Below are 26,467 nucleotides of genomic sequence, written 5' to 3'. Positions count from 1 at the left end.
TAATGTACTTATACGGAGAGATATTTATGTTCATTTTCCAATAATAAATAATGTCAACTTCAGTTCTCACTTTCATCTCTTTGAAGTAATGTACTTATACGGAGAGATATTTATGTTCATTTTCCAATAATAAATAATGTCAACTTCAGTTCTCACTTTCATCTCTTTGAAGTAATGTACTTATACGGAGAGATATTTATGTTCATTTTCCAATAATAAATAATGTCAACTTCAGTTCTCACTTTCATCTCTTTGAAGTAATGTACTTATACGGAGAGATATTTATGTTCATTTTCCAATAATAAATAATGTCAACTTCAGTTCTCACTTTCATCTCTTTGAAGTAATGTACTTATACGGAGAGATATTTATGTTCATTTTCCAATAATAAATAATGTCAACTTCAGTTCTCACTTTCATCTCTTTGAAGTAATGTACTTATACGGAGAGATATTTATGTTCATTTTCCAATAATAAATAATGTCAACTTCAGTTCTCACTTTCATCTCTTTGAAGTAATGTACTTATACGGAGAGATATTTATGTTCATTTTCCAATAATAAATAATGTCAACTTCAGTTCTCACTTTCATCTCTTTGAAGTAATGTACTTATACGGAGAGATATTTATGTTCATTTTCCAATAATAAATAATGTCAACTTCAGTTCTCACTTTCATCTCTTTGAAGTAATGTACTTATACGGAGAGATATTTATGTTCATTTTCCAATAATAAATAATGTCAACTTCAGTTCTCACTTTCATCTCTTTGAAGTAATGTACTTATACGGAGAGATATTTATGTTCATTTTCCAATAATAAATAATGTCAACTTCAGTTCTCACTTTCATCTCTTTGAAGTAATGTACTTATACGGAGAGATATTTATGTTCATTTTCCAATAATAAATAATGTCAACTTCAGTTCTCACTTTCATCTCTTTGAAGTAATGTACTTATACGGAGAGATATTTATGTTCATTTTCCAATAATAAATAATGTCAACTTCAGTTCTCACTTTCATCTCTTTGAAGTAATGTACTTATACGGAGAGATATTTATGTTCATTTTCCAATAATAAATAATGTCAACTTCAGTTCTCACTTTCATCTCTTTGAAGTAATGTACTTATACGGAGAGATATTTATGTTCATTTTCCAATAATAAATAATGTCAACTTCAGTTCTCACTTTCATCTCTTTGAAGTAATGTACTTATACGGAGAGATATTTATGTTCATTTTCCAATAATAAATAATGTCAACTTCAGTTCTCACTTTCATCTCTTTGAAGTAATGTACTTATACGGAGAGATATTTATGTTCATTTTCCAATAATAAATAATGTCAACTTCAGTTCTCACTTTCATCTCTTTGAAGTAATGTACTTATACGGAGAGATATTTATGTTCATTTTCCAATAATAAATAATGTCAACTTCAGTTCTCACTTTCATCTCTTTGAAGTAATGTACTTATACGGAGAGATATTTATGTTCATTTTCCAATAATAAATAATGTCAACTTCAGTTCTCACTTTCATCTCTTTGAAGTAATGTACTTATACGGAGAGATATTTATGTTCATTTTCCAATAATAAATAATGTCAACTTCAGTTCTCACTTTCATCTCTTTGAAGTAATGTACTTATACGGAGAGATATTTATGTTCATTTTCCAATAATAAATAATGTCAACTTCAGTTCTCACTTTCATCTCTTTGAAGTAATGTACTTATACGGAGAGATATTTATGTTCATTTTCCAATAATAAATAATGTCAACTTCAGTTCTCACTTTCATCTCTTTGAAGTAATGTACTTATACGGAGAGATATTTATGTTCATTTTCCAATAATAAATAATGTCAACTTCAGTTCTCACTTTCATCTCTTTGAAGTAATGTACTTATACGGAGAGATATTTATGTTCATTTTCCAATAATAAATAATGTCAACTTCAGTTCTCACTTTCATCTCTTTGAAGTAATGTACTTATACGGAGAGATATTTATGTTCATTTTCCAATAATAAATAATGTCAACTTCAGTTCTCACTTTCATCTCTTTGAAGTAATGTACTTATACGGAGAGATATTTATGTTCATTTTCCAATAATAAATAATGTCAACTTCAGTTCTCACTTTCATCTCTTTGAAGTAATGTACTTATACGGAGAGATATTTATGTTCATTTTCCAATAATAAATAATGTCAACTTCAGTTCTCACTTTCATCTCTTTGAAGTAATGTACTTATACGGAGAGATATTTATGTTCATTTTCCAATAATAAATAATGTCAACTTCAGTTCTCACTTTCATCTCTTTGAAGTAATGTACTTATACGGAGAGATATTTATGTTCATTTTCCAATAATAAATAATGTCAACTTCAGTTCTCACTTTCATCTCTTTGAAGTAATGTACTTATACGGAGAGATATTTATGTTCATTTTCCAATAATAAATAATGTCAACTTCAGTTCTCACTTTCATCTCTTTGAAGTAATGTACTTATACGGAGAGATATTTATGTTCATTTTCCAATAATAAATAATGTCAACTTCAGTTCTCACTTTCATCTCTTTGAAGTAATGTACTTATACGGAGAGATATTTATGTTCATTTTCCAATAATAAATAATGTCAACTTCAGTTCTCACTTTCATCTCTTTGAAGTAATGTACTTATACGGAGAGATATTTATGTTCATTTTCCAATAATAAATAATGTCAACTTCAGTTCTCACTTTCATCTCTTTGAAGTAATGTACTTATACGGAGAGATATTTATGTTCATTTTCCAATAATAAATAATGTCAACTTCAGTTCTCACTTTCATCTCTTTGAAGTAATGTACTTATACGGAGAGATATTTATGTTCATTTTCCAATAATAAATAATGTCAACTTCAGTTCTCACTTTCATCTCTTTGAAGTAATGTACTTATACGGAGAGATATTTATGTTCATTTTCCAATAATAAATAATGTCAACTTCAGTTCTCACTTTCATCTCTTTGAAGTAATGTACTTATACGGAGAGATATTTATGTTCATTTTCCAATAATAAATAATGTCAACTTCAGTTCTCACTTTCATCTCTTTGAAGTAATGTACTTATACGGAGAGATATTTATGTTCATTTTCCAATAATAAATAATGTCAACTTCAGTTCTCACTTTCATCTCTTTGAAGTAATGTACTTATACGGAGAGATATTTATGTTCATTTTCCAATAATAAATAATGTCAACTTCAGTTCTCACTTTCATCTCTTTGAAGTAATGTACTTATACGGAGAGATATTTATGTTCATTTTCCAATAATAAATAATGTCAACTTCAGTTCTCACTTTCATCTCTTTGAAGTAATGTACTTATACGGAGAGATATTTATGTTCATTTTCCAATAATAAATAATGTCAACTTCAGTTCTCACTTTCATCTCTTTGAAGTAATGTACTTATACGGAGAGATATTTATGTTCATTTTCCAATAATAAATAATGTCAACTTCAGTTCTCACTTTCATCTCTTTGAAGTAATGTACTTATACGGAGAGATATTTATGTTCATTTTCCAATAATAAATAATGTCAACTTCAGTTCTCACTTTCATCTCTTTGAAGTAATGTACTTATACGGAGAGATATTTATGTTCATTTTCCAATAATAAATAATGTCAACTTCAGTTCTCACTTTCATCTCTTTGAAGTAATGTACTTATACGGAGAGATATTTATGTTCATTTTCCAATAATAAATAATGTCAACTTCAGTTCTCACTTTCATCTCTTTGAAGTAATGTACTTATACGGAGAGATATTTATGTTCATTTTCCAATAATAAATAATGTCAACTTCAGTTCTCACTTTCATCTCTTTGAAGTAATGTACTTATACGGAGAGATATTTATGTTCATTTTCCAATAATAAATAATGTCAACTTCAGTTCTCACTTTCATCTCTTTGAAGTAATGTACTTATACGGAGAGATATTTATGTTCATTTTCCAATAATAAATAATGTCAACTTCAGTTCTCACTTTCATCTCTTTGAAGTAATGTATTTATACGGAGAGATATTTATGTTCATTTTCCAATAATAAATAATGTCAACTTCAGTTCTCACTTTCATCTCTTTGAAGTAATGTACTTATACGGAGAGATATTTATGTTCATTTTCAAATAAAAAAAAATGTTAACTACCTCTCAATGTACGTTTTACTACGATGATTGTCTGTATTTAAGTCCGTACAAGAATTCTATAATTGCGACTGTGTTACAAAATATTTCTCTCTCAAAGGTTTAATTTTTTTTCCCATGATTTTAATTTAGCTTCTGGTTTTTTAATTGAAGTGTGTTTTAATGGAAAGATTTTCATCTTAAGTCACCTCACCTCACCTATCCTCTTCTTGCCCGCTGGCACATAAGTCCCCTTTAATCTTAAGTGTTCCTGTCTTTTTAAAATCATACCATAAATGTGTTCAGTAGAGAAAAGATATATACTCAGATAAATTAACAAGCTAGGTAAGTTATTGTTCTCGATTGCTAATGCTGCGGTATAACTCTGTTAAGAAGCACGTGTTTATGCCTGCTGTATATTGTTATCGGTTTAAAACTTGCATGTGCAGTTTTTCATCACATAACACGCAATTGATAACTTAGTAAATTAGTATATAGATTATATCCTAGCGAGGAATACTTTATTTTTATAACTTTTTTTAAAAAAAAGTTTTTCTCCTTTGTGTACTACAAGCTTTTAGATCCGCTCCCAAGAATCTTTTCATTCTTCAACCGATATTTTTCTACGCAGCTGTCGGAATGTGAATTCCAAATTTCGTGCACAATTAATTTGTTGCTTTGCCTAAATAATTAATGTGTACAAGAAAAGTAATCCGTTCTCCACTAAAATTGAGCAACAAGCATTGACTTTATTAATCATTTTATTTATTGAGAAATGAATCTAAAAAAAAAAAGAGTCACACACTTTTTTTTATGAAAGCCTTCGACTTTCAAAAGGAGTGCAATTTGTTTGATTTTTGTTGTTTTTTTTTTTTAGATTAATTTCTCGATAAACATAATCATTTATAAAGCTAATCCTTTAATGATAGGTAACAAAGGAGATTGTCAAAAAGCAAATTTATTGTTTTAAAATTAATATACAGTATCCTGGACATCTTGAATTTGTCTTCATCCTATCAAATATGACAATTTTCATAACTTGTAAATTAATGAGCATATACATATACTTTTTGTCTATAGTGCTAAAACATGTATTGGTTACTCTTTAATTTTAACTTGATATGATAAAGTTATAATTAGCTGCAGAACTGTAGCTCTCCGAAAAAAAAAAAAAAATTACAGACCGGAGAGCTACAGTGCCACCCATAGAAAAAACTGTATATTTATTGCACACAAAAAAATGCGCTGTTTCTCGATTTATTTCTCCTTATTTTTAAACTGCAATCTCAAAATATTACTGACCGTGTGTTTTTAACACATTTTTGCACTATTCCCACGTCAAAACATTTCCTATAACCGTTGTGAATAGCCTTCCTAGGCCTGGGCCTGAAATTAAGATCATCCAAAATTTCGCCTGTTAATACTGCCATTTTGGGTTGCTAGACAATTCGGCCAAAGATTTCAACTACAGGAGTAGTTGATAGAGGTCTAAGGAATTTTCTGAAATCGAGCTTTTGTGCAGGTGAGGTAAGAATTTGAAGAAATAAATCCAGAACCGAGCGCAGCTTTTTGTGCGCATTAAATTCACAGCTTTTTCTATGGGTGGAACTGTAGCTCTCCTGTTTGTCTTTTTTTTTTTTTCGGAGAGCTACAGTTCTGCAGCTAAAATATAATATAATATAAATTTAGAGTATTTCTTTTAATTGCAAAACGTTACTATATTTCTCTTAAAGTGAACGTCAATTGAAATATTTTACGAATTAAAGGAGTCACCACTGCCATCCACAAGACTGCTTTATTCTTAAGTATAGAGTCTTGTATAAATGACTGATTTTGGAGACAACAGATAATGATATCTCACAGATACAAAGTATATTAAAGAGTCGATACAAGATCACACACAATCAACTCGACATTTACATGTATTGAGGAAATATCATCAATTAACAATGGATACTGGCATTCATATGTCGACTAGGTATATCCCAGTGAAATTGAAATAGTTTAAATTTTATTTCATTTAAATAAGTCAACATATGTAAACTATACAATAAATACTGACATAGGGATTCGGAAACAAGTTGTGACAATTTATATTAATCCGGTTCCTTTCTCCAATTTTTCCTGAAATTGAAATAGATGATACCATATAGTCTGATATATTTGTTTCATATTTGAATATTTTACTAGAAAAAAAAGTTAATAGTAACCTATATAAAACTTTATGATAAACCTGATTACTTCATTTTTTTTTTGTCTCCTGCATATGGAGTGTGTTTCTCCGAGTTGATTCGATACGCAAGAGCATCCTTCTCGTGCGACTATTTCTTTAAAACCAGGCAAGAAATTGACATTTTTGGTAAAAAAGGAGAACAAGCAATTGACAAACAAGTTGCCAAAAAGGAGATCAATAATCATGTTTAAAGTTGTCATTAGTTCTTCAGTTGTTCAACCACCTTTTCTGCAAATAAAATCTATAATTAAGTCGAATTCTGACTGATATTTTCACACTACTTAGTAACTGTTATGCCATTTTTACACACTGAATTTCACCGTTTTCCAGACCATAACAAGAAGCAAAAGGTGGGTTTGACTACTCACCCATTTCTGCCCGTTACTGAAATGCTAGATTCTCCTCTGCGTGGTTTGTCTCTATAAGGGACCGATCAGGAAAAAAGGTTTCTTGAGGATGTTCCATATATGCAATAATGGAAATAATAACAATTCTGACATAAGATTCTTGCATGATAAATGTTTTCGCTAGGATTTAAAAAATTCTTTTTTTTCACAAAATATGTTCTGTTATTAAAGTAAAATTAAGTATATTAAATACAAAATTATATGACTGAGATGGTACAATTTTTATCAGAGGACAAAATATTACCCTAATTCATATAGTTTGTTACAATTTGATATCCATTGAGGATAGTCACTGAGACATTAAGCTTTAAAAATTTTTTTATTCATTCATTTCATTCTTGTTTGAAATAATCAGGCATCGTGAGATAGATTTTAGGCTTCTTTAAACTTTTTAACAAAATGTTTATGAATAGCGAGCTTTTCAAGCCATTCTACCTTGGTAAAGAGTTATATGTTTATTTGATATCCATTGGCCTATATATATTTGTCAAATACCTAAAATAAATAAGGAAAATCCTCTTATTCCTATTCATGGGTAGAACATTCACTTCAGAAGTTAATTTTAGTTCATGAACATAATGATTGCATTTTCTATCATTTTGAATAATACATCGTTTAATTTACAGATTTCATGATTCACCTAATCTGCACATTGAATATCTGACTTAATGTGAAAAGGGTAATCCAGTTAGTAACGAAATGTTAGTGCAAGTTCTTCATTTTTTTGAAAGATAAAACAATCTATCTGAAATGACAAATTAATTTCAAATTAGTAAATTATCGTGAAATTTAATCTCTCTCTCCAGTCTGAACGGAATCTAAAATGTCAATTTTCGTTTGAAAAGTTTAAACATTGAGTAAATTTATACAGGCGTAACAAATATAAATATTTCTATTGATTTTTTTTATTAACTAAGTATTATATTACTATTGATTAGTTATCTTCCTGTTTGTCTATGGAGGCGAGTCCATGAGCACCAGTAAAAAGTAAACTGTAAAAACACTTCTAATGATATGCAATAAAAAGTAAATTGTAAAAACACTTCTAATGATATGCAATAAAAAGTAAATTGTAAAAACACTTCTAATGATATGCAATAAAAAGTAAACTGTAAAAACACTTCTAATGATATGCAATAAAAAGTAAATTGTAAAAACACTTCTAATGATATGCAATAAAAAGTAAACTGTAAAAACACTTCTAATGATATGCAATAAAAAGTAAATTGTAAAAACACTTCTAATGATATGCAATAAAAAGTAAACTGTAAAAACACTTCTAATGCATTATAAGTCAGAAATAAATGTTCTATTTCAAGTATTCAGTTGTATTATGTGAATGTCACGTAAAATTATCATAGTCCTACCTATTGACAGAAATGCAAAGCAATGATATTTTAAAGTGTTCCAATTCTTATTTTACTATTGATTGTCATATCACTTTATTGATCAATATAGCATTTGTTAACATTTCATACATATTTTACATACATGAAATATATTAATGTTGGGAAATAAATAATAATGTTTATGAAAATTAAATTACTTTCAGTATCAACTTCTCATTATCAAAAATGTTTATGAAAATTAAATTACTTTAAGTATCAACTTCTCATTATCAAAAATGTTAATCTCTATATAATTCTGAAAATAACATTAACATAAAATTTTGGTACAGTTTAATGTTTATGAAAATTAAATTACTTTAAGTATCAACTTCTCATTATCAAAAATGTTAATCTCTATATAATTCTGAAAATAACATTAACATAAAATTTTGGTACAGTTTAATTTGTTAGGAATACCTGAATTAGCTCGCATTTATATTAAAAACATACCAGATGCAATTTATTTATATCATAAAAAGGACTTTTTGGAACTTTCTTTCTCCCCAGGAAATTATTAAGGACAAGTTCATTCGAATCAAACTTTTAATATGTTTTACGGTGTGACCGTTGGGGCGAGCGCAGTTGTACCATCAAAAAGCTATAGCAGCTTACACTTGTAACGTTGATCCGCCTCTTCAAAATCAAACGTCAAACCGCACGAGACACAGTCTAGACTGTGACGTCACACGACGTCGGAATTTACGGAGACAGTCGAGCGTCTGGTTGAACGAGACTAAAGATCTTGTGCAATAATAAATAAAATACTGAGTAGATGTAAATATTTTTTTTGTTTCTTTTAAGCCCTCTGCAAAGAAAGAAAAGTAAACGTATCTCTCGGTAATGAATAATTATCCTTGGTCTTTTGTATGTTTTGTAAGAATTTCGCATGGAACCCTGGTAGCAAAGGAATTCTGGGAATGTTGCACCAGAAAATTTGCCTGACGTATGTACAGATTTAATTCCGAATTTCCTCTGTTCTTACATGTTAGTCTATTTTATTACATTTTATTATCTTTAAACCTTCCAAATGATCAGATCGTTACGGTAGCTCAGTCTGTAGAGCGCTCGCTCCGTGATCAGAAGGTCGAGAGTTTGAATCTCGGCCTCGAATGACCGAAGTCGATAAAAAATAGGTAGCAACTGTTCTTTCGCCAGGCGTTCAGCACTTTGGAGTGGAAGTTTTAGGTCCTTCGGATGAGACCTTAAAAACCGAGGCCCCGTGTCACGACAGGCGTTGGCACGATAAAGATCCCTCACTGCTCAATGGCCCTAAGTGCCGAGTATAGGTCTAAATTTAAAGCCCTTCACCGGTCTATGGTGATGTCCCTATACGAGTGAAAAATTCTCGAATGGGATGTAAAACAACATACAATCAATCAATCTATCCAAATGATCAGTTTTCTGTGGGTTTTTTTTTCATTCTAGTTTCCATCCAATCACTTCAATTATTTTATTCAAATGGAGCTGTATTTTTTTTAAATTCCACAATTTAGAAACAATTTATTAATTATTTAAGTGCTTGCCTCACAATAAAAGAAGATTTCACAAACTTTTAAAAAGCGTGACAAGATTCGTATAAGTATAAACATAGAACGTAATTGTAACGTATTTGAAAAGCTGTAAAAACCACACTTATTACACTATTAGGAAGTATTGCTTGACAATATAAATTTCATCTCTCCAGACAATTCTAAATTTTCTATGCATTACATTTGAAAACATTTTCGATATGATTGTTTGAGAGGAAACATTATTCTAACTATTTTATTTTTTTAAAAAGAAACTTTACTAGCACATCCTATACAAAACTATTTCAGGCGCCAATTTTTCAATAAAACTATCAACTGCATTATTCGCCATATAATTTTAAAAATTTTTATTGTCAATTTCAAAATTTCCCATAATGCAAGAAATAAAAAGAACAATAGTAATTTCCTTTGACTTAATTTGCTAATTTGCTTTAATGCTAATAAGTTCTCTCGTTTTTCTTAAAAGAAAACGTAGAAATTGAAAACATTTGTTCAAAATTCTTCTTATGCAATGATTGATAAACGATGTGCAAAATGTGATAGAAACGCAAGTATTGAAATTTTACCAATTTTGCTACAAATTCGGTACATTCACGAATGGTGCACAAAAACCATTATATGAATAGTTAATCTTTTTGAGTAAATTTCTGAAAAAAAATTGAATTTCTAAGTATTGCCAAGTGTAATTATGCTTTTATTACTAACTGAACATTGAACATTGAATATTGTATGTTCTTATATCCTTCATGTCCAAAATATTGTGTTGTAGGAGTACGAAAAGTTGGTCCTTTTGTGTACACTTCTGTTTATTTAGGAATTTTTGCTCATTGCCAAACGAATTATGCTTATATTACTAAATGAACATTGGGGATTTCTTTCTTTAATTTCTGAAATACTTGTTTATCCGAGGTAGTGTTTGTATTCATTATTTTGCATGCTATCTTATTTTATAACATCAAATATTAACCAGAACAGAAAGGTATAACTTTCGGCTACAAAATATTTTGATTTTTTGCGTTTTCCCAAGTGTGTGTTTGCTTATATTACTAACTGATCATTGTATGTTTTTACTTCAGATTTTGCTAAAGTTGAAATACTTGGCTATCCTAAGGATAATTTATTTTAATTTTTTTTGCAAACAGCATACGTAAAGACGCGAATCCTTAAGCGCAAGTGTATCTTTGATTATGAGAGTGGTAAAAGAATCACGTTTTACTTTGGTAGTTAAAAGCCACAATAAGTAAATAAAAATACACAGGTACATGCTACGAATAAAATCAATACTAATTCACAATATTTGAATAAGCTAGATCTAGCAACATTGCTTTGAAATTAGATATACAGTTTTTCTCTCTAAAAGTACACATGAACTTTTACAAAAGTATTTCCATTAGTCTTTAAATTGCAGCAGAGAAATAATAAATTGAGAACTAATTAAACTTACATTGTGATCGGACAGTTTCCCTGGGTTTGATAACATATGTACGGTAGGGTTTATTTATAAGTATAAATTGTGTGCATTAAAATGCAGAGGTAAAAGTAAAATTAACACAGGAACCACCATAATTTTATTGTTAAAAATATATACCAAACTACAGGCCCTCCCAAATTAAACAAACAAAACGCAGCAAATGTTGTCGCGAATATAAACAGCAGACGCGACTTTTATTGGCAGCCAGGCAAATTCAAGCGTGAGATTTGGTTCTAAAACAATTGGAACAATGTGTTTAATCGTACAAAAATTGATATAGTTGTCTATGTACTTCTAGATTCATAATCTGCAATTCTATATAACACTTATCTGAATGTAAGAAACAACTTACGATATATCACCACATAAATAAGAGAATTTAATGATAGAAAAGTTGAACTTGTCACCTTTATTTTAAAGTTTTGTTGTTAGTTTGCCATCAAAGATTTTCTCTTAAAAATCTCATATGAATTCATTACAATAGAAAACAAAATTTAAAAAAAAAATCTTTTTTAAAACTAGATTCATGATCAGCTTTTTTAAATAATAAATTTGAATGCCCAGATATCAAGTATGTAGGTTTGTAGATTCTATTTTAAGCATTGAGGAACTTAAGGTGTTAAATTTAAGAGCTCCAAATAATTAGGTCAGTGGGGAATATCACTGACACTGCAGGTGACTCGCTGGAAACAGGTCATATACTTTTTCAAATTATTTATGCATATTTACTAGTAGTCCTTTTAAGTAGGAACTTAAAAGTACTCCGCAACATCATCTCTGAATGAATTGAACTTATATATTTTTAATATACAATTATAGCCTTTTGATGAGGTCAATCCCTAGATATATAAACCTTAGAGAAACATATCGACCGACCACGAAGTGCGATGTCGATATGCTTTCTCTAAAGTCTATATATCTACGGATTGTACCTAATCAAAAGGCTACAATTGTTTTATTATTTTTTTTATCAATAAATAAGAAATGTCTTAAAATGCATGTTTCTAATACTCAATACTTTCTTATATAAGGCAATGTTATGTCATTTGCATTAAAACGTCACAGTAATGAATAGCAGCTGCAGTATCTGTTTTTAGAAACATCCAGTTTATAAAGACTATTGTGGCGTCAGCACTATTGTTGCTTCACAGAAGAACACTTCCAATTCTAGAAACAGCAGGTTTATAATTTTTTTAGAAGCTTAAAATAGAAACACCCAGTTTATTACACTTTTTATACTTGATTATGTGTTCTAGCTTGAGCCAATCAAATAACTGGCAACAATAGCGAAAAATAATATTATCATTTATAGCTTCTTGTAAGAAAAACCCCTAATGTCATAAGACCATTGATGTTTGGAATTTAAAGGACAGTGGATAATTTATCTGTGTAAGAGACGACAACAATCGGAGGAAAAGGAAGCAGGGGATGATAATAAAATAATATAAAAAACAAAATATTCTAAAGTTTCACAAATTTGATCTCAATTAGGACTCTTATTCTTGATGAATATTACGTAGTGATTGCAGTAATATTGGATATACTTGAGAAAATATTGAACTGTCATTTTTCCCTCTTTTGATATCATTTTATAGAAGTGGAAAAAGCAATTCTTGGAGTGACTATAATTAATGTAGTAGGATTAATTTTATTGAATAAATAAGAGAGAAATATATTCATTTAAAATCATGATTTACAACGTTTTGATCATTTTACGTTTGAGGTCAGGGACTCGCCATCATATAAAAAAGGGAAGATAATTTGGCAACAAGAAATACAATACTTCGTTAATAAGAAAATCAATAAATATCAGTTTTTTTAAAAATATTTTACGCCTGCATTAATCTTCTAAAATTTCCTCAACGATTCAACATTAAATCGACACGTAAATTCAAAGGCCAAAGGCAATAGTTTCCCACACTTCCCCACTTTTGTCTTATATGTATCGCCTATTTCAATCTACTCAAAATTCCCAAATAATCAATTTCAAAACGACAAGACCGTTCACGGTAGCTCAGTCGGTAGAGCGCTCGCTGCGTGAACGGGAGGTCGTGAGTTCGAATACCGGCCGCGAATGACCTAAGTCAATAAAAAATGGGTAGCAACTGTTCCTTCGTCATGCGCTCGGCACTTTGAAGTGAAAGTTGCGGGTCCTTCGGATGAGACCTTAAAAACCGAAGTCCCGTGTCACGGTAGGCGTTGGCACAATAAAGATCCCTCACTGTTCAATGGCCCTGAGTGCCGAGTATAGGTCAAAATTTGAAGCCCTTCACCGGTATATGGTGACGTCTCTATATGAGTGAAAAATTCTCGAATGGGACGTAAAACAACACATAATCATAATCAATCAAAACTACAAGTGATTCGAAGGTCAGGGACATTACTATCTCAGGACAATTGTCTTCTTTTTCTTCATGAAATACGTTCATTTTGGTTATTAAATCTGTAAAAATTTGATTTTAGTACTTAAAGCATGAAAATATTGAAATTACAATGCGTTACATTTAAAAACAAATATTGATTTTTCTATCACCATTTTACTGGTATACGTGATGATAGCAGAATATTATGGAGCAGAACAATGTCTTTAGAGTGCAGGGCAATAGATTATCCTTGAAAACAAATATGTTTGTGCCCTAGATACAAATAATTTTATGAAGAGTTTTCTTGGGTCTTGAAAAATACTTTTCAACAAAATTCACTCAGGAAATATGACGAAGCTCATTTTCAAGTTAATTTATCTACGAAAAGATTTTGCATTATGTAAAGTGCCATATTGAACTATTGTATTTTTTTAACAAGTGACAAAAGTTGTGTTGTAAAGGAAGTAGGAATTATATTCCGAAAAACAGTCGATATTTCATGAATTTACCCACCACCCCCCAACAACATTGAAAACAGCCTGCATTCCCATCACCTGTCTATGTTAACTTGCTTTACTAAGTTACAAATTATGATTCTCTTGAGTCCTCCTTAATGTTAAATTTTTTTCAGCGTCCCGGTATGCAGAAAAGATTTTTCAGGTATTAATAATTACTTCGTGCAAATTCTATATATTTTTAAAGACAAACATTGTGTGAAGGACATTCTTTAATGGGTATCTAAAACTTCGTTTTTATTACATGGTTAAAATATATCGAGAAAATTGCTCTCTCTCTCTCTCTCTCTTTCTGTGTGTGTGTGTGTGTGTGTGTGTGTGTGTGTTCGCTCTTGCAAGAAAACAGAATTTAACATCCTTATTTAATGCTGAAATATTCAGACAATTTGAGTAGATTTGTGTAACATATTCGAAACATATTGGATGCATTGATTTATTTTTAAATTACCTATTGTTTTGACATTGACATAATATATTCCCGTTTTTATATGTAGGCGAGTTTCCACATGTTCTAGTAAAACGTAAGCTGTACAAAATATCTTCATATTATTGCATGATGCCACGTCAGGCAGGTTAAGGATCAATTTTCCCATCGTGCTTAACTAAGGGTTGACAGCTAGCCAGCTAAAAGTTTCATCACAATTGTGACCTGCGTTTTAACAGCAACAGCTTGCAGAAGACACGATCATTTTACTGATGCAAAATATTGATGTGTCCTTCCTCTAGTTATGTTTTTTTTTTTTACATCCAAGTGTCTAATCTATGTGATTACCCATATAAACATGTCTGTTTAATTTTTTTTTTGCGTTTCGACACTGCTGTATTATTCCATTTGTATTATACAAAAGGAGAAACACAAAATTTAGGGCCAAAAGTCACGAATAAATGCACCTTTTCCTTGGAATGATCTATTAATGAGTGACTGTTGTACGACAATTGAATAAGGTTCGCCAAGAAGAGTTATCTCCCCCGGGTGGCGCTCGAGTACTATGAGGCATAGATACGTCGCCATATTTGTCTACTTTATAATAGTTAGAAACCGCGTTAAGGATAAATCGTCGATATGCCAGTGTATTGTTGTGTACCTACGTGTAAAAGTAAGAAAGGTGGACATCTGTTCCCTTCGAATCCCGATCTAAAATTGAAATGGCGAGTGATTGTAAAATCAAGAAAGTTATGGGAGCCGGCTGCTCACGACCGGGTGTGTGAAGATCACTTCACACCCGATGATTACATTCAATCAACACTACTTGGTTAGTTCGTTATGGTAAACTAGTTGTTGATCTAATTAACTACGTTTTTAAATAATTGGTTCTTAGCTCAAAATCATCGTAACGTGAATTAAATCTACTGTATACATGCGATGCGCAGTTAACACGGCTAACGTTAGCCTACTGTTTTCATACTCTGGCGATTTATCATACTCGAATTATCAATTATTTAATTAGCGTGTATTTAATTATAATCACACCCAAATGTTTCCTTATTTTTCGAAATAAAGAGAAAACACATGAAAGTGAAAGTAGGTTACAATAGAGTTTGTTTTATTTTAAGGGGAGAGAAAGAGACTAAAACCAGAGGCTTTTCCTTCTGTCTTTTCCTTTGCATGTAAGAATGAGTCATCCAGCGCAAGAGAACAAAGATACAGTAAAAGAGTCAAGTGTGATAGAGATCATAGTGAAAATGTGTCTAGTAGTGAATGCATTAGAGATCATAGTGAAAATGGGTCTAGTAGTGAATGTGTTGTGAATGAAGTGGTGGTGGAGTCTGTACAAGAAGTTAATGTTGATTGTTAATGGTATGAAAGTGATGAAAAGAAGCAGCATGATCAGTCAGTCCAGTGTGATATTGGAAAAAGCAACAGGTTTTCCATTGAACAATTGCAAAGTATTGATAAAATGGTGAAATATTACACTGTTTTTGAAAATTATAACCATTTCATGATGTTTTTTCAAGTACTTGGTCCTGCAGCACATGATTTGAATCTAAAAAGCAACTTACTTTCCCCTCAAGACCAGTTCTTTTTAGTTATGATAAAACTGAGACAAACTAAAGAAGACATTGAGTTGAGTTATTTGTTCCAAGTCAGTGAAAGTACTGTTTCAAATATTATTGTTACATGGATCAATTTTATGTACTTCCAACTTAAAGAGATTAACATTTGGCCCTCGAGATCTGTAATTGATGAATATATGCCTGATGACTTCTTTGCAAATTTCTGCAAAACTAGAGTGATAATTGATGCCACTGAGGTACCAATAAATAAGCCCCAGAATGTAAATGCCCAGAGTGCTACATTTTCGAATTACAAGAATAAAAATACACTAAAGGTGATGATTGGTTGTACACCACATGGAACTGTCAGTTATATTTCCGATGCATACTGTGGTGCTACAAGTGACAGACAAATTATTGAACGTTCTGACTTACTTAGAGACCAGGACAAATTCCAAGACCATGACAGTATAATGGCTGACAGGGGTATCATGGTCCAGGATTTGTTTCCCCCTCGTAACATTCAGGTCAACACTCCAACAATGTTGAAAGGAAAAAGCCAACTTGAGCACAAGATGTTGTTAAAGACCGAAGAATCGCATCAAAGCGAATTCATGTTGAAAGAATCATTGGACTGGCCAAGACTTTCAAAATTCTCAAGAAAGAGCTACCACAGGGCAAAGCCATTTTAGGCTCTAGAATCATTTTTATTTGTTTTTCAATACTGAATTTTAGACCTTGCATCGTTGACAAATATTCATAATAACGTACTACCATTCAAATGAATATTATTTAATACATGTTGTAGAATAAAAACAATGATTTCAGTTACATTTGCATTATTCAATCTAACATTTTCACATTGTACTCAATTAACTGTTGTTTCTTACATAATTTTGTCTTAAAGCAGCTAGTGGATACATCTTTATAATTATCTCTATACACCTCCTCACCTCTTTACAAACCATTAATAACTTCATAAACATTTCTCTTGGATTATTCTAAATTCCAGGTTGACTACTGAAAATCTACATTTTGTAATATAGAACCATAGTTTCAATGGTAAAAAAATGTTATCCATTACAACAGTGCACTATAATGACCATGTTAAGTTTTGATAAACAATCAAAATACTGTGCTGATCATAACAGATGTAAAAGGCTATTCTAAAAAGAAAACCTGCAAATATCATCATATTATCCATATAGAAATGAACAAATTATGTACAAGTCTTCACAGAAAAAGCTTAAACTGCAGATTTATGACATCAATTTACAATTTTTCAGCAAGAAATTTTCTGTAGTGTTTTTTTTATAAAACACCTCTAACTTTGGTAGCATGCAACTACAGAAGTAATCTCTATCAACATTGATTTCTTCCACAAAAATATCTACAAATGTGTAAACAACAAAGAAACACTTCTCTTTTTTACAAACATTAAGCTGCCCTTGCAACTCCATATAATAATTATGATTCTGTTTTAAATGCAATACACCATCATCATCCTCTAGCAAGAATGGGAAAAACTTGTCTGCAGCAGTCTTACGATCTCTACCCTTATATGGACATTTAATTTCAACAATAGCATTTTCTCCAATAATGCCATCGGGCGAAGCAGCCAAATAATTGTTCTCCGAGTCTATGAAAAGACCACAAGTCTTTACTTTGAAACCACTTTTTTTTTGAAATGTTTGTCTTGCTACAGCTTCATACTGTTGGCCATGTAAGACAGCTGGTGTTTTCAGTTTAAGAGGTTTAAAGATGCTAGAACACAGCTTCAGTCTGTTACGTCGATCAGTAGCTTTGCAAATATCCCCAAACCTGGAAGCTGTCAAACGCCATTCTCTCTCTTGGTGCCAAACTTTCGACAGATTCTGTTTCCTAGTTCTGTGTTCGATGCGGGCAATGTCCCTATCTGAAACCTAGATACGAAAAATTAAAATTTGTTCATACCAAAGAAACACTTCAAGTATATCAAAATTCATTATAAACCAGTTCTTTTATTTCAAGAATTTATAATGTAACCTTGTAAGAATAGTTCAGTAGCACTTTAAATTATCAATACATGTATCTTAAACTTTCACCATTGCCAGAAGCTGCCATATGGAGGCATCAGTGTTTTACAAACACATCTTGTTTTTTTTTTTTTTCTTTTCCAAAAGACATATAAATCATTACTCTTATAAAAGATTACAATTAACAAAATATTTCATTAATATCATACATTCTGAGCTGCATCTATCCAATATTCAGTGAATGGCAGGTCCAAGTAATCATGGTCCAGTACTGCAAAGTTGATAAATGCCTTGGGCTTCATGTACTTGAAAGATAAATCTGCTGACGTTAAAGCACAGTAATTGGTTACAATGTTGCTCACATAATCGTTGTATCCAGCAATTCCTCTGTATTTCTGAGGTTTTGGGTCACTAAGATCTGGGTTAACCGACAAGGCATGTCTTCTGCTTTTATGGGGGAGCCTGTAAAATTCAAAGGTTTAAAATAAGTCGGACATTAACCCCCCCCCAAAAAAAAAAAAAAACGCATTAGTTTACATGTAATTTAACTTCTATTAAAATTTGCCAAATATATATTTCAGTATTGTATTCCTGTACAAAGAAATCACATTTCCATCACTTTTAATAAAGTAATATATTGAATATATCAGTATTTGTAATCAATATCTGCATTAATTTAAAGCTTTCTTATTTCATGGTTTACTTATAATATACATGTACATGACTTGTAAATTTGTGGATCATATGTATTCATATTTAGTGTATATTCAACAAAGACTGAACATAAAAACTAAATTTTGCATGCATGAGAAGAACTACCTAAAACAACTTCTCAAACTGTAGTTTTGTATACCTGTCTGTAGATCATGCAACTTTTATATTTTAAAAATATTGTGACACGGGTCACAGAATTAAAGTTGTTATATGTTACAGGAGATTATTATCCTAGCTAGCCACCCTTAACCAATGGTGCTATCAAAAGTTGGGATTGTTTATGTCACCTGATTTCGAATCTTACCACATACATGTACCCACAACTAGCATCAACAACAAAAATAAAGAGCGTTTTTTAAAAAAAAATAATAATTTAGAAGTAGCTATCGAGCGATGTTTATTTGTTCTTAAGGGTGCAAGTCTGTATCTCCAATACAGATTCCTGATCACATTATGTGCATGGATGACACTATAGCCATTTATATAATGCCACATTATCTTAGGCATGTTAGGGATCATTGTTTACCCATTTTTTTCGTTCCTGAGACTTTTGAGTCAAGATATATCTCAAATTGAGATATCGTCATATGTACAAAAGCATTTGCTGATTGGTCTAACAATATCAAGAAACTCCAATCGCAACTCGAGAAAAAAAATCCCGACTTTTGATAACACCATAGGCCAAGGGTTTGTAAGTTGAGTAGCAGACCAGAAACCCTTAGCTAGCGAGGATGGGGCATCATCATCATCAAAATTTAATATATACTGAAAAGTCGTTTGTAACTTTTGACACTTGTGTATATAAACAACAACAAATATTCAAAATTTAAATAGTCAAATAAAAAAAAAAAACATGAATAGGAAACATTTTTAAACACAGGCAGCTCAACTTGGAAAGACTTCTTTGGCTTATGAAAAGTCTGGAGATTATCTGTACATCCCCTAGGAATGGCTATAATGCGTGTTTCCCGAAATTTCACCAAGAGCAAAACAACAACGGCTACATGTTTACAAGTTCCATTAGGGCCCTTCCCAGCAGGGCATTCACAATCTGAATTTTTAATTTCACCCGTTTTTCTGTGAATTCCTACACGATAATTGTAAGACACCTGTTAAATACAGTCAACAATGTAATACTCATTACTCAGACAATCTTGATTCACTCTACTTTCATACTACACACACATGTTCATTGATTTTTTTAAAATCTGTTTTTAATTAGTTGTTTTTCATTTATTTTGAAACACTACCTTTTTCTTCCTTGCTGCTCTGACAAATCCTGTAAGAAAAAAGTCCTCATGTTGACAGTTAATACTCAGTGCTTCAACTCTCTCTGACTCCAAGAGCAATTTTCCTTTCACAATCGCCTTTGTATTGCCCATCATTTGCCTGTCAACTGCTTGTCTGTATTGAAAATATCCTAAGAATTCCAAAAGAAAATATATACAAGTTTTACACCTGCACATTGACATATTTATATTTGATATCCTCAAAACTGTTAAATTTCATGTGTGGCATACACCAAATTAGCGATTTTCCCCCATATTACTGTACCTTCGATATGGGCTTCTGATATATGTGGCATTAAGTCATAATGCTCTGATGTTATTTGTTTATACCCAGTAGTGGGCCAGTCTACCTTCCTTTCCGCTGGCAGCTCTATTACGCGACCGCTAAAGTTAAAATTTCGTTCGTATGCTTCCAACCTACACAGTAATATGAAATTTGTTTAACAGTTTTTGTAGGCATATTGTCAGTACAATCACTGACAATGTAGCACTCGTGTGACTTGACTCTGATAACCCTAATTATTTTAATCATATTACGATTACTTCAATGAAAATCATTTATTTTTAACAGTATTAATGTTTTTCTTACCTTTCTATGAGATCTGTTTTTCTTCCCGTAGTTACAGCGCCGCGCAACATCAATTCTTTTTTCAATTTCTGTACGGTGTACGAAGCATCTATTTAAAATCTATTTTAAAATAGATAGCATCTATTGAAAATTTTAAATGTGATTCGCACAACTACAATTACCGTTTATCATTTCTATGAAGATTCATTACGATTGTCGAATGGATCAGCGAAAACACTTCAGGACAACATTCTTTACTTTTCTTACGTTTCCATGGCAACGGTAGCCATGCTGAAACTGAAAAATGTTTTCCGCACAAACACAGCTGGTCATCATCTTTTATGAAAAGTTTCAGAAACATTGCCCCAGCCATCTGCGAGAAAGTCCGTGAACAATGTTTTCATGCGTACAATAGCAGTACGTCCCCCGACTTCGTTCACATGTTTCGTCGGGTTAAATTTTCATGGTTTGAGAAAATATTATTAGCGAATGAGGATTTTATTTTGTATGATGTTCCTTTCGTGGCGTTCAAAATACTTTTCAATCAAACATTTTCGTCGGGTCAATTTTTGGAGGATATTTGAGGGATTTGATTTAGTGGTTGAAGAAGTGCTGTGATGTCGTTGAATTGAAATTTTAAATTACGTGGGGAACAATGATTTGTGTGTCTTCTCATTCCTCTGTTGTATGAAATACACTTTTAAAACTTCGTGTATGTCAGTAAAAAAAAGGATTTTATCATCATATAACAGAGTCAGTGTGGTTTTATCATCATAAGAGTCTCCTGTATCTCTCTATCATCCCTTACTATAAGATATAACACAGTCAGTGAGGTTTTATCATCATAAGAGTCTCCTTTATCTCTCTACCATCTCTTACTATAAGATATAACACAGTCAGTGAGGTTTTATCATCATGAGTGTCTTTTTTATCTGTCTACCATCTCTTACTATAAGATATAACACAGTCAGTGAGGTTTTATCATCATGAGAGTCTTCTTTATCTATCTACCATCTCTTACTATAAGATATAACACAGTCAGTGAGGTTTTAGCAGCATGAGATTCTCCTTTATCTCTCTATCATCTCTTACTATAAGATATAACACAGTCAGTGAGGTTTTATCATCATGATAGTCTCCTTTATCTCTCTACCATCTCTTACTATAAGATATAACACAGTCAGTGAGGTTTTATCATCATGATAGTCTCCTTTATCTCTCTACCATCTCTTACTATAAGATGTAACACAGTCAGTGAGGTTTTATCATAAGAGTCTCCTTTATCTCTCTACCATCTCTTACTATAAGATATAACACAGTCAGTGAGGTTTTATCATAAGAGTCTCCTCCAACTCTCTATCATCTCTTACTATAAGATATAACACAGTCAGTGAGGTTTTATCATCATGACAGTCTCCTTTATCTCTCTACCATCTCTTACTATAAGATATAACACAGTCAGTGAGGTTTTATCATAAGAGTCTCCTTTAACTCTCTATCATCTCTTACTATAAGATATAACACAGTCAGTGAGGTTTTATCATCATGACAGTCTCCTTTATCTCTCTACCATCTCTTACTATAAGATATAACACAGTCAGTGAGATTTTATCATAAGAGTCTCCTTTATCTCTCTACCATCTCTTACTATAAGATATAACACAGTCAGTGAGGTTTTATCATCATGAGAGTCTCCTTTAACTCTCTACCATCTCTTACTATAAGATATAACACAGTCAGTGAGGTTTTATCATCATAAGAGTCTCCTTTATCTCTCTATCATCTCTTACTATAAGATATAACACAGTCAGTGAGGTTTTATCATAAGAGTCTCCTTTATCTCTCTACCATCTCTTACTATAAGATATAACACAGTCAGTGAGGTTTTATCATAAGAATCTCCTTTATCTCTCTACCATCTCTTACTATAAGATATAACACAGTCAGTGAGGTTTTATCATAAGAATCTCCTTTATCTCTCTACCATCTCTTACTATAAGATATAACACAGTCAGTGAGGTTTTATCATAAGAGTCTCCTTTAACTATCTATCATCTCTTACTATAAGATATAACACAGTCAGTGAGGTTTTATCATAAGAATCTCCTTTATCTCTCTACCATCTCTTACTATAAGATATAACACAGTCAGTGAGGTTTTATCATAAGAGTCTCCTTTAACTATCTATCATCTCTTACTATAAGATATAACACAGTCAGTGAGGTTTTATCATAAGAATCTCCTTTATCTCTCTACCATCTCTTACTATAAGATATAACACAGTCAGTGAGGTTTTATCATAAGAGTCTCCTTTAACTATCTACCATCTCTTACTATAAGATATAACACAGTCAGTGAGGTTTTATCATCATGAGAGTCTCCTTTATCTCTCTACCATCTCTTACTATAAGATATAACACAGTCAGTGAGGTTTTATCATAAGAGTCTCCTTTATCTCTCTACCATCTCTTACTATAAGATATAACACAGTCAGTGAGGTTTTATCATCATCAGTGTCTCCTTTATCTCTCTACCATCTCTTACTATAAGATATAACACAGTCAGTGAGGTTTTATCATCATCAGTGTCTCCTTTATCTCTCTACCATCTCTTACTATAAGATATAACACAGTCAGTGAGGTTTTATCATCATCAGTGTCTCCTTTATCTCTCTACCATCTCTTACTATAAGATATAACACAGTCAGTGAGGTTTTATCATAAGAGTCTCCTTTAACTCTCTATCATCTCTTGCTATAAGATATAACACAGTCAGTGAGGTTTTATCATCATAAGAGTCTCCTTTATCTCTCTACCATCTCTTACTATAAGATATAACACAGTCAGTGAGGTTTTATCATCATGAGAGTCTCCTATATCTCTCTACCATCTCTTACTGTAAGATATAACACAGTCAGTGAGGTTTTATCATCATGAGAGTCTCCTTTATCTCTCTATCATCTCTTACTATAAGATATAACACAGTCAGTGAGGTTTTATCATCATGAGAGTCTCCTATATCTCTCTACCATCTCTTACTATAAGATATAACAAAGTCAGTGAGGTTTTATCATCATGAGAGTCTCCTTTATCTCTCTATCATCTCTTACTATAAGATATAACACAGTCAGTGAGGTTTTATCATAAGAGTCTCCTTTAACTCTCTATCATCTCTTACTATAAGATATAACACAGTCAGTGAGGTTTTATCATCATGACAGTCTCCTTTATCTCTCTACCATCTCTTACTATAAGATATAACACAGTCAGTGAGGTTTTATAATCATGAGAGTCTCCTTTATCTCTCTACCATCTCTTACTATAAGATATAACACAGTCAGTGAGGTTTAATCATCATGAGTGTCTCCTTTATCTCTCTATCATCTCTTACTATAAGATATAAAACAGTCAGGGAGGGTTCATCATCATGATAGTCTCCTTTATCTCTCTACCATCTCTTACTATAAGATATGACACAGTCAGTGAGGTTTTATCATCATAAGAGTTTCCTTTATCTCTCTGCCATCTCTCACTATAAGATATAACACAGTCAGTGAGGTTTTATCATCATAAGAGTCTCCTTTATCTCTCTACCATCTCTTACTATTAGATATAACACAGTCAGTGAGGTTTTATCATAAGAGTCTCCTTTAACTCTCTATCATCTCTTACTATTAGATATAACACAGTCAGTGAGGTTTTATCATGAGAGTCTCCTTTAACTCTCTATCATCTCTTACTATTAGATATAACACAGTCAGTGAGGTTTTATCATAAGAGTCTCCTTTATCTCTCTACCATCTCTTACTATAAGATATAACACAGTCAGTGAGGTTTTATCATCATAAGAGTCTCCTTTATCTCTCTACTATCTCTTACTATAAGATATAACACAGTCAGTGAGGTTTAATCATCATGAGTGTCTCCTTTATCTCTCTATCATCTCTTACTATAAGATATAACACAGTCAGTGAGGTTTTATCATAAGAGTCTCCTTTATCTCTCTACCATCTCTTACTATAAGATATGACACAGTCAGTGAGGTTTTATCATCATAAGAGTTTCCTTTATCTCTCTGCCATCTCTCACTATAAGATATAACACAGTCAGTGAGGTTTTATCATCATAAGAGTCTCCTTTAACTCTCTATCATCTCTTACTATTAGATATAACACAGTCAGTGAGGTTTTATCATAAGAGTCTCCTTTAACTCTCTATCATCTCTTACTATTAGATATAACACAGTCAGTGAGGTTTTATCATGAGAGTCTCCTTTATCTCTCTATCATCTCTTACTATAAGATATAACACAGTCAGTGAGGTTTTATCATAAGAGTCTCCTTTATCTCTCTACCATCTCTTACTATAAGATATAACACAGTCAGTGAGGTTTTATCATCATAAGAGTCTCCTTTATCTCTCTACTATCTCTTACTATAAGATATAACACAGTAAGTAAGGTTTTATCATCATAAGAGTCTCCTTTATCTCTCTACCATCTCTTACTATAAGATATAACACAGTCAGTGAGGTTTTATCATGAGAGTCTCCTATAACTCTCTATCATCTCTTACAATAAGATGTAACACAGTCAGTGAGGTTTTATCATAAGAGTCTCCTTTATCTCTCTACCATCTCTTACTATAAGATATAACACAGTCAGTGAGGTTTTATCATCATGAGAGACTCCTTTATCTCTCTACCATCTCTTACTATAAGATATAACACAGTCAGTGAGGTTTTATCATCATGGCAGTCTCCTTTATCTCTCTACTATCCCTAATTAACGGATACCATGGATAAACCCAGGTTGCCGGGGACCAGTCACCGTTGTGGAAGGCGTAATGACAGTAGTTAAAGCACCACCCTCCTCCATACATAACAGCACAGTTACATCTACACCTGTCGTTGTCTCTGTCTAGGGTAGTAAATGACATCCCTGACAGATCATAGTGAGAAATCCCCGTGTTTAACATACTGTCACCTGTAGAAGTAAAAAGGAAATTAATATTACACCAAGATCTTAATTAAAGAGAAAAAAAATATCGATAGCTTATTTCAGTTCATACCTTTATTATCAACAGTTGACATGATGTATTTGAATTGTGTATACCTCTCCCGGGAATTCAAACAAGTAACTTTAGTTGAGAAAGCATTACATCCTTTTTTTATGTGGATAAGAATTATCAAATAAAACGTTTTGTTGTTGGTTTTTTTTTTTGTTATAAGTATTACTTAATCTTTATTGTACTACTCTCAAGAGGAGTTTTTAGTAAGTTATAGACAACAAGTTAATAAATTGGAATTCTTCAAAATGATCTGCATACAAAAATTTATCCTTTTCAATATTGCATATCTGTTTACAATATATGCGTATGTCCACATATTTCATCAATATCTTACTTTGAAAATAATGAACTTAATGACATTTAATAATGGTCAAATTTAATTAAAAGGAATGGATTAATGCTTTATTAAGAATTTGACAAATTAAAAAAAAAATAAACTGCTTAATCAAAAAAAAGAAATGGTTAATCTCTCACACAAAATAAAATCTTGGTTGAATATCGAATATGTCATCATCACAATATCAATCTTTATTCTCAAGCAATGCATGGTCAGCTAATTACTATTTTTGACATACACAGAATAAAGCATTTTTTTTTAATCACATTCTTAGTAATAACATACAAGTAGTATAAACAATTTAGGAACATTTTGATTTATTTTTGTAAACCACTCTTAACGAAATTTCTTACAATAATGTTTTCCCAGCAAAAGAAAGTTTAACCATATTTTAACATATCTTACCACTC

General features: G+C 31.6%; 2 protein-coding genes across 2 annotated transcripts; both read right to left on the bottom strand.

Moving 5' to 3' along the window:
• Nucleotides 1–17,227: 17,227 nt before the first annotated feature.
• Nucleotides 17,228–20,759, bottom strand: LOC133198417 (uncharacterized). Its single transcript, XM_061334510.1, has 6 exons — nucleotides 20,674–20,759; nucleotides 20,350–20,501; nucleotides 20,046–20,215; nucleotides 18,291–18,543; nucleotides 17,503–17,988; nucleotides 17,228–17,245 (listed from the first exon to the last, which is right to left on the bottom strand). The coding sequence occupies exons 3-6, from the start codon at nucleotides 20,093–20,095 to the stop codon at nucleotides 17,228–17,230; spliced, it is 807 nt and encodes a 268-aa protein (XP_061190494.1). The 5' UTR covers nucleotides 20,096–20,215; nucleotides 20,350–20,501; nucleotides 20,674–20,759.
• Nucleotides 20,760–24,059: 3,300 nt separating this feature from the next.
• LOC133198416 (techylectin-5B-like) lies at nucleotides 24,060–25,742 on the bottom strand. Its single transcript, XM_061334509.1, has 3 exons — nucleotides 25,721–25,742; nucleotides 25,446–25,635; nucleotides 24,060–24,183 (listed from the first exon to the last, which is right to left on the bottom strand). Exons 1-3 carry the CDS (start codon nucleotides 25,740–25,742, stop codon nucleotides 24,060–24,062), a joined length of 336 nt encoding a protein of 111 aa, XP_061190493.1.
• Between the last annotated feature and the right edge of the window lie 725 nt (nucleotides 25,743–26,467).

The sequence above is a fragment of the Saccostrea echinata genome, unplaced genomic scaffold (genome assembly GCF_033153115.1).
Source record: "Saccostrea echinata isolate AGI-Se365-2 ecotype Australia unplaced genomic scaffold, CSIRO_AGI_Sech_v1 ptg000033l, whole genome shotgun sequence".
Classification (NCBI taxonomy): Eukaryota; Metazoa; Mollusca; class Bivalvia; order Ostreida; family Ostreidae; genus Saccostrea; species Saccostrea echinata.
Note: the sequence above shows the minus strand (reverse complement) of the source record. Positions and strands in the feature narration are given on the sequence as shown.